At 38.2% G+C, this 12836-nt stretch overlaps 1 protein-coding gene and 1 long non-coding RNA gene across 4 annotated transcripts in view; both read left to right on the forward strand.

Moving 5' to 3' along the window:
• LOC309977891 overlaps positions 1-12836 on the forward strand; it is a 1160683-nt gene that overhangs the window by 760248 nt on the left and 387599 nt on the right. The window lies entirely within an intron of this gene.
• The window catches only part of APOOL (apolipoprotein O like), a 127141-nt gene that overhangs the window by 66903 nt on the left and 47402 nt on the right, over positions 1-12836 (forward strand). For all 3 annotated transcript variants that reach the window (XM_082864250.1, XM_082864252.1, XM_082864251.1), the window contains exon 3: positions 12691-12810. In XM_082864250.1, the coding sequence (XP_082720376.1) occupies positions 12691-12810 (120 nt within the window). The remainder of the gene's footprint in view (positions 1-12690; positions 12811-12836) is intronic.

The raw sequence follows: 12836 nt of genomic DNA on the forward strand, positions 1-12836 counted from the left end.
ATGTGCTGGCTCCGGTGGGAGCCCTCCCAAGTGCTCATGGAGGCATGGGCTGGCACTTGAGGAGAAAGGCTGCAATGGGGGCCCCACCCACTGCGCATCACTCAACACGAACACATTGCTTCTGTGGTGGTCCCGGCTTCCTCCATGAGCATTCCTGATTGCGGAGCTCCTCACTCCTGTCCCCTCAGGCTGTCTCCTCACAGCCAGCAGCAGCCCTCTCCCCTGGTCTGCCCGCCAAATCCCATGTTCCAGCACGCAGCCCCTGTGTGCACCAGCAGACATCTGTCTCAGGCTGGGGTGTGCAGTGCTCTGGCATGGACCCCCTGTGTAGGTCTCACTGTCTTGCCTGCCACCAACCAGTTGCTGGGCTCCCCTCCAAGCTCCCGAAGCTCCCCTTCTGTCCCAGTTTATCTCCTCGCTCGTGAGGGGGCTTCCGCAGACACAAGAACCTCTCCTCATCTTCAGCTCCCCGCCAGTGGTGCAGGTCATAATCTGCTTGCTCTCCTCTTCCTTTTCCTTTCTTCTTTCTTTCATCCTACCTGGTTGCGTGGGATCTTTCTTCTCCTTTTATGTGTCCAAGGTCCTCTGCTAGTGTTCAGCAGGTGCTCTGTGAGAATTGTTCCATTTGTAGATGTATTCTTGATGTGTTTGTGGGTAGAGATGAACTTCACATCCTCTTACTCTTCTGCCATCTTGGAAAGCCCATTACTGCTAATTTTAGAAAAAATTCATCACTACAAAAAGAAAGCCCCTCCAAGAGAAAAAAGAAAGAAAGAAAGCCTATACCCATTATCATCACTTCAATTTCAGTCTCTCCTAAGCCCCTGGTAACCACTAATCTGCTTTCTTTCTCTGTGGATATGCCTATGCTAGACATTGCATATAAATAGAATCATATAATATGTGGCCTTTTGTGACTGACTTCTTTCAATTACCAAAATGTTTTCAAGTTTCATCCATGTTATAGAATGTATTTGTATGTCATTTCCTTTTATTGCTGAATAATAGTTCATTCTGTAAATACAGCAGGTGTTTATCCATGTATCAATTGATGGACATTAGGGTTATTTCCACTTTGGGGCTATTATGGCTGATACTTCTATGAACTTTGTTGTGTAAGTTTTGTGTCAACATATGTTGTCATTTCTCTTGGGTATAGACCTAGGAGTGGAACTTCTGGTCCATATGGCAACTGTATCTTTAAACGTTTGAGGAACTGCCAGACTGTTTTCCAAAGCAACTACACCATTTACAGTCTCACCAGCAGTGTATGAAGGTTCCAGTTTCTCCACATATTTACCAACCCTTGTTATTGTCTCTTTTTTGATTATAGCAATCCTAGTGGGTGTGAAATGATACTTCATTGGAGTTTTGATTTGCATTTCCCTAATAAGTAATGATATCAAGCATATTTTCATGTGCTTACTGGTAATTTGTACATCTTTGGAGAAATGTCTATTCAAATTCTTGGTCAATTTTTAAATTGGGTAATCGCCTTTTTACTGTTGAATTACAAGTGTTCTTTATATATTCCAGATACAAGTTCTTTATGAAATACATGATTTGTAAGTATTGTTCATAGGTTGTCCTTTTACTATATTGATGGTATCATTTGCAGCACAAGTTTTTAATTTTGATGAAGTCCAATTTATTTTTTTTTTGCTTTTGTTGCTAGTGCTTCTGATGTTGTATATAAGAAATCATTGCTTAACCCAAAGTCATGAAGATTTACCTTTATGTTTTCTTCTAAGAGTTGTATAATTTTAGCTCTTATATTTAGTTCTGAGATCCATTTTGAGTTAATATTTTGTATGTGGCATGAGGTAGGGGTCCAACTTCTTTCTTTTGTATGTGAATATCCAGTTGTCCATGTACTGTTTGTTGAAAATACTATTGTCTCTCCATTGAATTTTCTTTGTTACCTTGTTAAAAATCAGTTGACCATAAATGCATGGGTTCATTTCTAGACTCAAAATTCTATTCCATTTATCTATATATCTATCCTTATAACAATACCATACTATTATTTTGTAACAAGTTTTGAAATTGAGGAGTATGTGTCCTCCAATTTTGTTCTTCTTTTTCAAGATTGTTTTGGCTATTCTGTTTGCCTTTCACACCTGTATGAATTTTAGCATCAAATTTTCGTTATATGGGGAAAAGAAAGACAATCAGGATTTTCATAGCGGTTCCTTCAAGTCCATGGATCAATTTGGGAAATATTGCCATTCTAATAATATTTAGCCTTGTAATCCAAGAACATGGGATGTCTGTGATGTATTTCCATTTATCTACATCTTCTCTCTTGCTTTCAACATTTTTGTAGGTTTAAGTGTACAAGTCTTACACTTCTTTGTTGAATTTATTCCTAAGTATTTTATTTTTGATGCTCTTTTAGATGGAATTGCTTTCTTAATTTCATTTTCGGATCATTTATTGCTAGTGTATAAAAATACAATTGATTTTTGTATATTGATCTTTTACCCTGCAACCTTACAGAATTTGTTTATTTGTTGTAGTAGGGGTTATGGGGGTTCCTTAGGATTTTCTATATACAAGATCATACCATCTGTGAATGGAGATAGTTTTGGTTTGTTTGTTTGCTTGCGTGTTTTTTACATCTGTATTGGAGTATAATTGCTTTACAATGGTGTGCTAGTTTCTGCATTATAACAAAGTGAATCAGTTATACATATCCATATGCTCCCATATCTCTTCCATCTTGCGTCTCCCTCGCTCCCACCCTCCCTATCCCACCGCTCTAGGTAGTCACAAAGCACCGAGCTGATCTGCCTGTGCTATGCAGCTGGTTCCCACTAGTTATCTATTTTATGTTTGGTAGTGTATATATGTCCATGCCACTCTCTCGCTTTGTCACAGCTTACCCTTCCCCCTCCCCATATCGTCAAGTCCGTTCTCTAGTAGGTGTGTGTCTTTATTCCTGTCTTACCCCTAGGTTCTTCATGACATTTTTTTTTCTTAAATTCCATATATATGTATTAGCATATGGTATTTGTCTTTCTATTTGTGACTTACTTCACTCTGTATGACAGACTCTAGGTCCATCCACCTCATTACAAATAGCTCAATTTCGTTTCTTTTTATGGCTGAGTAATATTCCATTGTATATATGTGCCACATATTCTTTATCCATTCATCCGATGATGGACACTTAGGTTGTTTCCATCTCCTGGCTATTGTAAGTAGAGCTGCAATGAACATTTTGGTATATGACTCTTTTAGAATTATGGTTTTCTCAGGGTATATGCCCAGTAGTGGGATTGCTGGGTCATATGGTAGTTTTATTTGTAGTTTTTCAAGGAACCTCCATACTGTTCTCCATAGTGGCTGTACCAATTCACATTCCCACCAACAGTGCAAGAGTGTTCCCTTTTCTCCACACCCTCTCTAGCATTTATTGCTTCTAGATTTTTTGATGATGGCCATTCTGACTGGTGTGAGATGATATCTCATTGTAGTTTTGATTTGCATTTCTCTGATGATGTTGAGCATTCTTTCATGTGTTTGTTGGCAGCCTGTATATCTTCTTTGGAGAAATGTCTATTTAGGTCTTCTGCCCGTTTTTGGATTGGGTTGGTTTTTTTGTTGTTATTGAGCTGCATGAGCTGCTTGTAAATTTTGGAGATTAATCCTTTGTCAGTTGCTTCATTTGCAAATATTTTCTCCCATTCTGAGGGTTGTCTTTTGTCTTGTTTATGGTTTCCTTTGCTGTACAAAAGCTTTGAAGTTTCATTAGGTCCCATTTGTTTATTTTTGTTTTAACTTCCATTTCTCTGGGAGGTGGATCAAAAAGGCTCTTGCTGTGATTTATGTCATTGAGTGTTCTGCCTATGTTTTCCTCTAAGAGTTTGATAGTTTCTGGCCTTACATTTAGGTCTTTAATCCATTTTGAGCTTATTTTTGTGTATGGCGTTAGGGAGTGATCTAATCTCATACTTTTACATGTAGCTGTCCAGTTTTCCCAGCACCACTTATTGAAGAGGCTGTCCTTTATCCACTGTACATTCCTCCCTCCTTATCAAACATAAGGTGACCATATGTGCATGGGTTTATCTCTGGGCTTTCTATCCTGTTCCATTGATCTATCTTTCTGTTTTTGTGCCAGTACCATACTGTCTTGATTACTGTAGCTTTGTAGTATAGTCTGAAGACAGTGAGCCTGATTCCTCCAACTCCATTTTTCGTTCTCAAGATTGCTTTGGCTATTCGGGGTCTTTTGTGTTTCCATACAAATTGTGAAACTTTTCGTTCTTGTTCTATGAAAAATGCCAGTGGTAGTTTGATAAGGATTGCAATGAATTGGTAGATTGCTTTGGGTAGTAGAGTCATTTTCACAATGTTGATTCTTCCAATCCAAGAACATAGTATATCTCTTCATCTATTTGTATCATCTTTAATTTCTTTCATCAGTGTCTTATAATTTTCTGCATACAGGTCTTTTGTCTCCTCAGGTAGGTTTATTCCTAGATATTTTATTCTTTTTGTTGCAATGGTAAATGGGAGTGTTTTCTTGATTTCACTTTCAGAGTTTTCATCATTAGTGTATAGGAATGCCAGAGATTTCTGTGCATTAATTTTGTATCCTGCTACTTTACCAAATTCATTGATTAGCTCTAGTAGTTTTCTGGTAGCATGTTTAGGATTCTCTATGTATAGTATCATGTCATCTGCAAACAGTGACAGCTTTACTTCTTCTTTTCCAATTTGGATTCCTTTTATTTCCTTTTATTCTCTGATTGCTGTGGCTAAAACTTCCAAAACTATGTTGAGGAAGAGTGGTGAGAGTGGGAAACCTTGTCTTGTTCCTGATCTTAGTGGAAATGCTTTCAGTGTTTCACCATTGAGGACGATGTTGGCTGTGGGTTTGTCATATATGGCCTTTATTATGTTGAGGAAAGTTCCCTCTATGCCTACTTTCTGCAGGGTTTTTATGAAAAATTGGTGTTGCATTTTGTCAATAGCTTTCTCTGCATCTCTTGAGATGATCATATGGTTTTTCTCCTTCAATTTGTTAATATGGTGTATCACGTTGATTGATTTGCGTATATTGAAGAATCCTTCCATTCCTGGAATAAACCCCACTTGATCATGTTTTATGATCCTTTTAATGTGCTGTTGGATTCTGTTTGCTAGTATATTGTTGAGGATTTTTGCATCTATGTTCATCAGTGATATTGGCCTGTAGTTTTCTTTCTTTTTGACATCCTTGTCTGGTTTTGGTATTAGGGTGTTGATGGCCACGTAGAATGAGTTTAGGAGTGTTCCTCCCTCTGCTGTATTTTGGAAGAGTTTGAGAAGGATAGGTGTTAGCTCTTCTCTAAATGTTTGATAGAATTCACCCGTGAAGCCATCTGGTCCTGGGCTTTTCTTTGTTGGAAGATTTTTAATCACAGTTTCAATTTCAGTGCTTGTGATTGGTCTGTTCATATTTTCTGTTTCTTCCTGATTCAGTCTTGGCAGGTTGTGCTATTTTACAAATTTGTCCATTTCTTCCAGGTTGTCCCTTTTATTGTCATAGAGTTGCTTATACTAATCTGTCATGATCTTTTGTATTTCTGCAGTGTCAGTTGTTACTTCTCCTTTTTAATTTCTAATTCTATTAATTTGAGTCTTCTTCCTTTTTTTCTTGATGAGTCTGACTAATGGTTTATCAATTTTGTTTATCTTCTCAAAGAACCAGCTTTTAGTTTTATTTATCTTTGCTATCGTTTTCTTCATTTCTTTTTCATTTATTTCTGATCTGATCTTTATGATTTCTTTCCTTCTGCTAACTAAGGGTTTTTTTGTTCTTCTTTCTCTAATTGCTTTAGGTACAAGTTTAGGTTGTTTACTCAAGATGTTTCCTGTTTCTTAAGGTAGGATTGTATTGCTATAAACTTCCCTCTTAGAACTGCTTTTGCTGTATCCCATATGTCTTGGGTCATCATGTCTCCATTGTCATTTGTGTCTAGGTATTTTTTGATTTCCTCTTTGATTTCTTCAGTGATCACTTAGTTATTAAGTAGTTTATTGTTTAGCCTCCATGTGTTTGTATTTTTTACAGGTCTTTTCCTGTAATTGATATCTAGTCTCAAGGTGTTGTGGTTGGAAAAGATACTTGATACAATTTAAATTTTCTTAAATTTACCAAGGCTTGATTTGTGACCCAAGATATGATCTATCCTGGAGAATGTGCCATGAGCACTTGAGAAAAATGTGTATTCTGTGGTTTTTGGATGGAATATCCTATAAATATGAATTAAGTCCGTCTTGTTTAATGTATCATTTAAAGCTTGTGTTTCCTTATTTATTTTCATTTTGGATCATCTGTCTATTGGTGAAAGTGGGGTGTTAAAGTCCCCTACTATGAATGAGTTACTGTCGATTTCCCCTTTTATGGCTGTTAGTATTTGCCTTAGTTATTGAAGTGCTCCTATGTTGGGTGCATAAATATTTACAATTGTTATACCTTCTTGGATCGATCCCTTGATCATTATGTAGTGTCCTTCTTTGTCTCTTCTAATAATTATTGTTTTAAAGTCTGTTTTGTCTGATATGAGAATTGCTACTTCAGCTTTCTTTTGCTTTCCATTTTCATGGAATATCTTTTTCCATCCCCTCACTTTCAGTCTGTATGTGTCTCTAGGTCTGAATTGGGTCTCTTGTAGACAGCATATATATGGGTTTTGTTTTTGTATCCATTCAGCCAGTCTGTGTCCTTTGGTGGGAGCATTTAATCCATTTACATTTAAGGTAATTATCAATATGTATGTTCCTATTCCCATTTTCTTAATTGTTTTGTGTTTGTTATTGTAGGTCTTTTCCTTCTCTTGTGTTTCTTCCCTAGAGAAGGTCCTTTAGCATTTGTTGTAAAGCTGGTTTGGTGGTGCTGAACTCTCTCAGCTTTTGCTTGTCTGTAAAGGTTTTAATTTCTCCATCAAATCTGAATGAGATCCTTGCTGGGTAGAGTAATCTTGGTTGTAGGATTTTCTCCTTCATCCCTTTAAATATGTCCTGCCACTCCCTTCTGGCTTGCAGAGTTTCTGCTGAAAGATCAGCTGTTAACCTTTTGGGGATTCCCTTGTGTGTTATTTGTTGTTTTTCCCTTGCTGTTTTTAATATGTTTTCTTTGTATGTATTTTTTGACAGTTTGATTAATATGTGTCTTGGCGTGTTTCTCCTTGGATTTATCCTGTATGGGACTCTCTATGCTTCCTGGACTTGATTAACTATTTCCTTTCCCATATTAGGGAAGTTTTCAAGTATAATCTCTTCAAATATTTTTTCTGCCCTTTTCTTTTTCTCTTATTCTTCTGGAACCCCTGTAATTTGAATGTTGGTGCATTTAATGTTGTCCCAGAGGTCTCTGAGCCTGTCCTCAGTTCTTTTCTTTCTTTTTTCTTTATTCTGCTCTACAGTAGTTATTTCCAGTATTTTATCTTCCAGGGCACTTATCTGTTCTTTTGCCTCAGTTATTCTGCTCTTAATCCCATCTAGAGTATTTTTAATTTCATTTATTGTGTTGTTCATCGTTGCTTGTTTCATCTTTATTTCTTCTATGTCCGTGTTAAATGTTTCTTGCATTTTCTCTATTCTGTTTCCAAGATTTTGGATCATCTTTACTATCATTTTTCTGAATTCTTTTTCAGGTAGACTGCCTATTTCCTCTTCATTTGTTAGGTCTGGCGGGTTTTTATCTTGCTCCTTCATCTGCTGTGTGTTTTTCTGTCTTCTCATTTTGGTTATCAAACTGTATTCAGGATCTCCTTTTTGCAGGCTGCAGGGTCATAGTTCCTGTTGTTTTCGGTGTCTGCCCCCAGTGGCTAAAGTTGGTTCAGTGGATTGTGTAGACTTCCTGGTGGAGGGGACTAGTGCCTGTGTTCTGGTTGTTGAGGCTGGATCTTGTCTTTCTGTTGGGCAGGTCCACATCTGGTCAAGTGTTTTGGAGTGTCTATGGACTTATTATGATTTTAGGCAGCCTCTCTGCTAATGGGTGGTGTTGTGTTCCTGTCTTGCTCGTTGTTTGGCATAGCGTGTACAGCACTGTAGCTTGCTGGTCGTTGAGTGAAGCTGGGTGCTGGTTTTGAGATGGAGATCTCAGAGATTTTCACCGTGTGATATTATATGGAGCTGGGACGTCTCTTGTGGACCAGTGTCCTGAAGTTGTGTCTCCCACCTCAGAGGCACAGCACTGACTCCTGGCTGCAACACCAAGAGCCTTTCATCCACACGGCTCAGAATAAAAGGGAGAAAAAGTAGAAGGAAGGAAAGAGAGAGAGAGAGAGAGAGAGAGAGAGAGAGAGAGAGGAAGGGAGGGAGGGAGGAAGGAAGAAAAGGAAAAAAGTGGATAAAATAAAATAAAGTAAGATAAAATAATTTATTAAAATAAGAAATAATTATTAAGAGAAATTTTTTGAAAAAAACGGTCGGATAGAACCCTAGGACAAATGGTGAAAGCAAAGCTATACAGAAACAATCTCACACAGAAGCATACACATACACACTCACAAAAAGAGGAAAAGGGGAAAAAATCATAAATCTTGCTCTCAAAGTACACCTCCTCAGTTTGGGATGATTCATTGTCTATTCAGGTATTCTATAGATGCAGGGTACATCAAGTTGATTGTGGAGATTTAATCCGCTGTTCCCGAGGCTGCTGGGAGAGATTTCCCTTTCTCTTCTTTGTTCTCACAGCTCCTGGGTTTCAGCTTTGGATTTGGCCCCGCCTCTGAGTGTAGGTCGCCAGAGGGCATCTGTTCTTCGCTCAGACTGGACGGGGTTAAAGGAGCCGCTGATTTGGGGGCTCTGGCTCACTCAGGCCTGGGGTTGGGAGCGGTACGGATGCTTGGCGAGCCTGCGGCAGCAGAGGCCAGCGTGACATTGCACCAGCATGAGGCGTGCCATGCGTTCTCCCGGGCAAGTTGTCCCTGGATCCCTGGACCCTGGCAGTGGCAGGCTGCACAGGCTCCCAGGAAGGGAGGTGTGGAGAGTGACCTGTGCTCGCACACAGCCTTCTTGGTGGCAGAAGCAGCAGCCTTAGCGTCTCATGCCTGTCTCTGGGGTCCTCACTGTTAGCTGCGGCTTGGGCCCTTCTCTGGAGCTCCTTTAAGCAGTGCTCTTAATCCCCTCTCCTTGCGCACCAGGAAACAAAGAGGGAAGAAAAAGTCTCTTGCCTCTTCGGCAGGTCCACACATTTCCCCAGACTCCCTCCCTGCTCGCTGTGGTGCAGTAACCCCCTGCAGGCTGTGTTCATTCCACCAACCCCAATCCTCTCCCTGCGTTGCGACCAAAGCCGGAGCCTCAGCTCCTAGCCCCGCCCGCCCTGAGCAGACAAGACTCTCGGGCTGTTGAGTGCCGGTCGGCACCGATCCTCTCTGCGGGAATCTCTCCACTTTGCCCTCCACACCCCTGTTGCTGTGCTCTCCTCCGCGGCCCCGAAGCTTTCCCCCTCCGCCACCTGCAGTCTCCGCCCATGAAGGGGCTTCCTAGTGTGTGGAAACTTTTCCTCCTTCACTACTCCCTCCCTCTGGTGTAGGTCCCGTCCCTATTCTTTTGTCTCTGTTTATTCTTTTTTCTTTTGCCCTACCCAGGTATGTGGGGAGTTTCTTGCCTTTGGGGAGTTCTGAGGTCTTCTGCCAGCATTCAGTAGGTGTTCTGTAGGAGTTGTTCCACGTGTAGATGTATTTCTGGTGTATCTGTGGGGATGAAGGTGATCTCCATGTCTTACTCTTCCGCCATCTTCCCGATTTGAGATAGTTTTATTTATTCCTTTCCAACTTAGTGTCTTCTATTTCTTTTTCTTTTCTGAATGCACTGACTAGAACGTCCAGTAAAATGTTGAACAGAAGTGGTGAGAGTGGCATTTTGTATGTTTCTGATGTAAAGAAGAAAACACTCATTCTGTTAGTAGTAAGTATGACCTAGCTGTGGGAGTTTTGTGTTAAGAGAACATATTCTGTATATTAGTCCTTTGAAATTTCCTAAGACTTTCAATTCCTGAAATGGTCCAGGGTGCAGTCAGTTTTTTATACATTTCCATTTGTGCTTGAAAATATTATGTAGTTTGCAGTTGTTCAATGCACTGTGCTATATATATCCGTGAGATCAAGCTTGTTGAATATATTTTTCTGTACCAGCAGTCAATAGATTTTTTTCTTAAAATGCCCTATAGTAAATATTTTAAACATATGCAACTCTGTCACATCGTCTCAACTGCTGTTGTAGCACAAAAGCAGCCGTAGACAATACGTTAATGAATGAGTATAGCTGGTGACCCTATAAAACTTGATTTACATAAACTGGTGACTAGTCCATGGGCTATAGTTTGCCCACTTCTGCTCGTTGCTATTAGTTTTTATTTTTAATCTGGTTTTTGATCAGCCATCATGGAGAATAAGTTAAACTTCCTCTATGATGGCAAATTTGTCTATTTCCCCTTGTTTCATGTATTTTGAGAATATATTAATAGATGTATACAAGTTTAAGAATGTACTCTCTCATTATTTAAACTTTTTGTCTTAATATAGGCACTTGATCTCTAGTAATGATTTTTGTCTCAAAGTCTGTTTTGTCTAATATTAATATAGCTTATAGTAGCTTTCTTTTGGTGGCTATTTGCCCAATATGTATTTTTTATTCCTTTTTTTCCCTAACCTTTCTAAATAGTTGTTTTAACAATGTCTCATAAACAAAATGTTGGCTGTATTTTGTAAATGCAATCTCGTCATCTTTGTCTTTCAACTAGATCATTTTATCCGTTTGCATCTATTATAATTTTTAATATCTTTGGAATCATTTCTACCAAGTTTTTGTGGTTTTTGTTTTTCTTACCTCTTCTGTTCTTTTATTTCCTTTCTTTGCTTTATTTTCTCTCTCTCTTTTTTTTCTATAACATAGTTTGTTAATTCTGCCTTCTTTTTATTTTCTTTTATTGGTCACCCTAGAAATTTTAACCTGCATTCATTTCAAGTCTCATCAGTATATTTACCCTCTGTCCAAACCATATTAAGAACCGAGAACATTTTAATTTCTGACATCCCTTCCTAACTTATACTATATTGATACTCAGAGATGTAGTTCTATTTTTTAAACACATGCCTAAAAATTATTATTTTATACATTCATTGTTTTAGTTTTACCCACATATTTACCACTTTCTTTGCTAATCATTCCTTCTTCCATCACAAACCTTCTCAATGGGAATATTTTTATTCTGCCTTAAGTACATGTTTTAAAATTTCCCACTGAGGGTCATTTGGTTACACATTATCTTGGGTTTTGTCTGTCTGTGTCCTTCTCCCCTCATTTTTGAAAACAAGATATTCTACTGAGTATATAATTCTCAGTTAAGTTACTTTTTTTTAGTGCATTGAAGATATTATATTGTGTCTTCCAGTGTTGTTTTTGAGAAGTCAAAGTTTATCTAATTTTTATTCCTTTGAAGGTAATCTGTCTTTTCTCTCTGGCTTTTTTTTTTAATATCCCCTCTTTGTCCTTGGTGTTATAGAGTTTTACCATGACTTGTCTAATTGTGGAGTACTTTTTATTTATCCTGTTTGGGATATGTTAGTTTTCTGAACCTGTCAAGTGTTCATAAGTTCTGGAAAAATCTTGACTATTCTCTTCAAATATTACTTCTGCCCCATCTTTCTCCTTTTCTCTGGAACTCTGATTAGACATATATTAATATTTCTCACTCTATCATACGTATCTCTTTCATACTTATTTTTCATTTCTTTGCATAAAAATTTCTTTAGGTCTACTAATTCACAAAATCTCTCAGCAACTGTAAACTGTATCCAATCTATTAAAACTTATCAATTGAGTTCTTTATTTGTTTTAATTTCCAGTTCTAGAAGTTCTCTTTCTCTTTATTTTCATTAGCTTTGGTAATTTTTGTAGTCTCTTGCTCTTAACTCAAATTTCCTCTTTTATTTCTCTAAAAATAAAAAATATATGTATTTGATACCATATGTTCTAGTATATACATTTTCTGTGGCTCTGATTCTGCTCTTTGTTGTTTCTGCCAGCTCTTGTCCAGATGCTTCCTTGTGTTTTCTGATTTTGCTTCTTTGTGTTTTTTAATTTTTCAAAATTGTGGTCTCATATTTCTTGGACCTTTATCTGTTGTAAATCTTTGAAGTCTGGGTAGCTTCCTTCAGAGAGGAGATGTTCATTTGCTTCTGCCAAGCATCTGTGGGGGATACCAGCCTGGGAGCACCTTAAATGTATACTTAATTTGAGATTTCTTAGATTATCAAGATAGTTTTATGCTGCACATTATGAGTTCTCACTTGTGCTTGCCAATTCTTAGGAAATATTTCTTTCCTTTCTACTCCGTGCCCAATCTTTGAGACAATCAGTTTTCCTAACAGTTCCTTGGAGTGAACTGTTTATTTCTAGTTCAGCCTTAAATTGAGCATGCAGCACCTTGAGATGCCAATTTTATAGGCTCTCCAGTAAGATTGCCCACCTCAAGCTCATTCTGGGTTTTGTTTCCTGATCCCATACTCCATGAACCATCTGTTTTACAGCAAATGACATCAAGGTAAAAGCTGGCTTAAAATACATTTTATCAGCATTTTTAGTTGTTTTCAGTAGGAATGTTGATGAGGATTCTTATTCTGCCATACTGCTGGAAAAGGAAGTTCAGCTATTTTATATTTTTGACATGAATTTTTTTCCTTCTAGCTCCCCATATATACTGCACCACCTCTCCAGTCTAAATATGTTGATGAGCAGCCTGGTCATTTACAAATGGGCTTTGCATCCATTCGCACTACAACTGGTCGTTATATTGGCTGGTGCAAGGTAAGTGAATTCTGATAGTGGTTTCA

This window comes from Leucopleurus acutus, assembly GCF_964270905.1.
Source record: "Leucopleurus acutus genome assembly, chromosome: X".
NCBI lineage: Eukaryota > Metazoa > Chordata > Mammalia > Artiodactyla > Delphinidae > Leucopleurus > Leucopleurus acutus.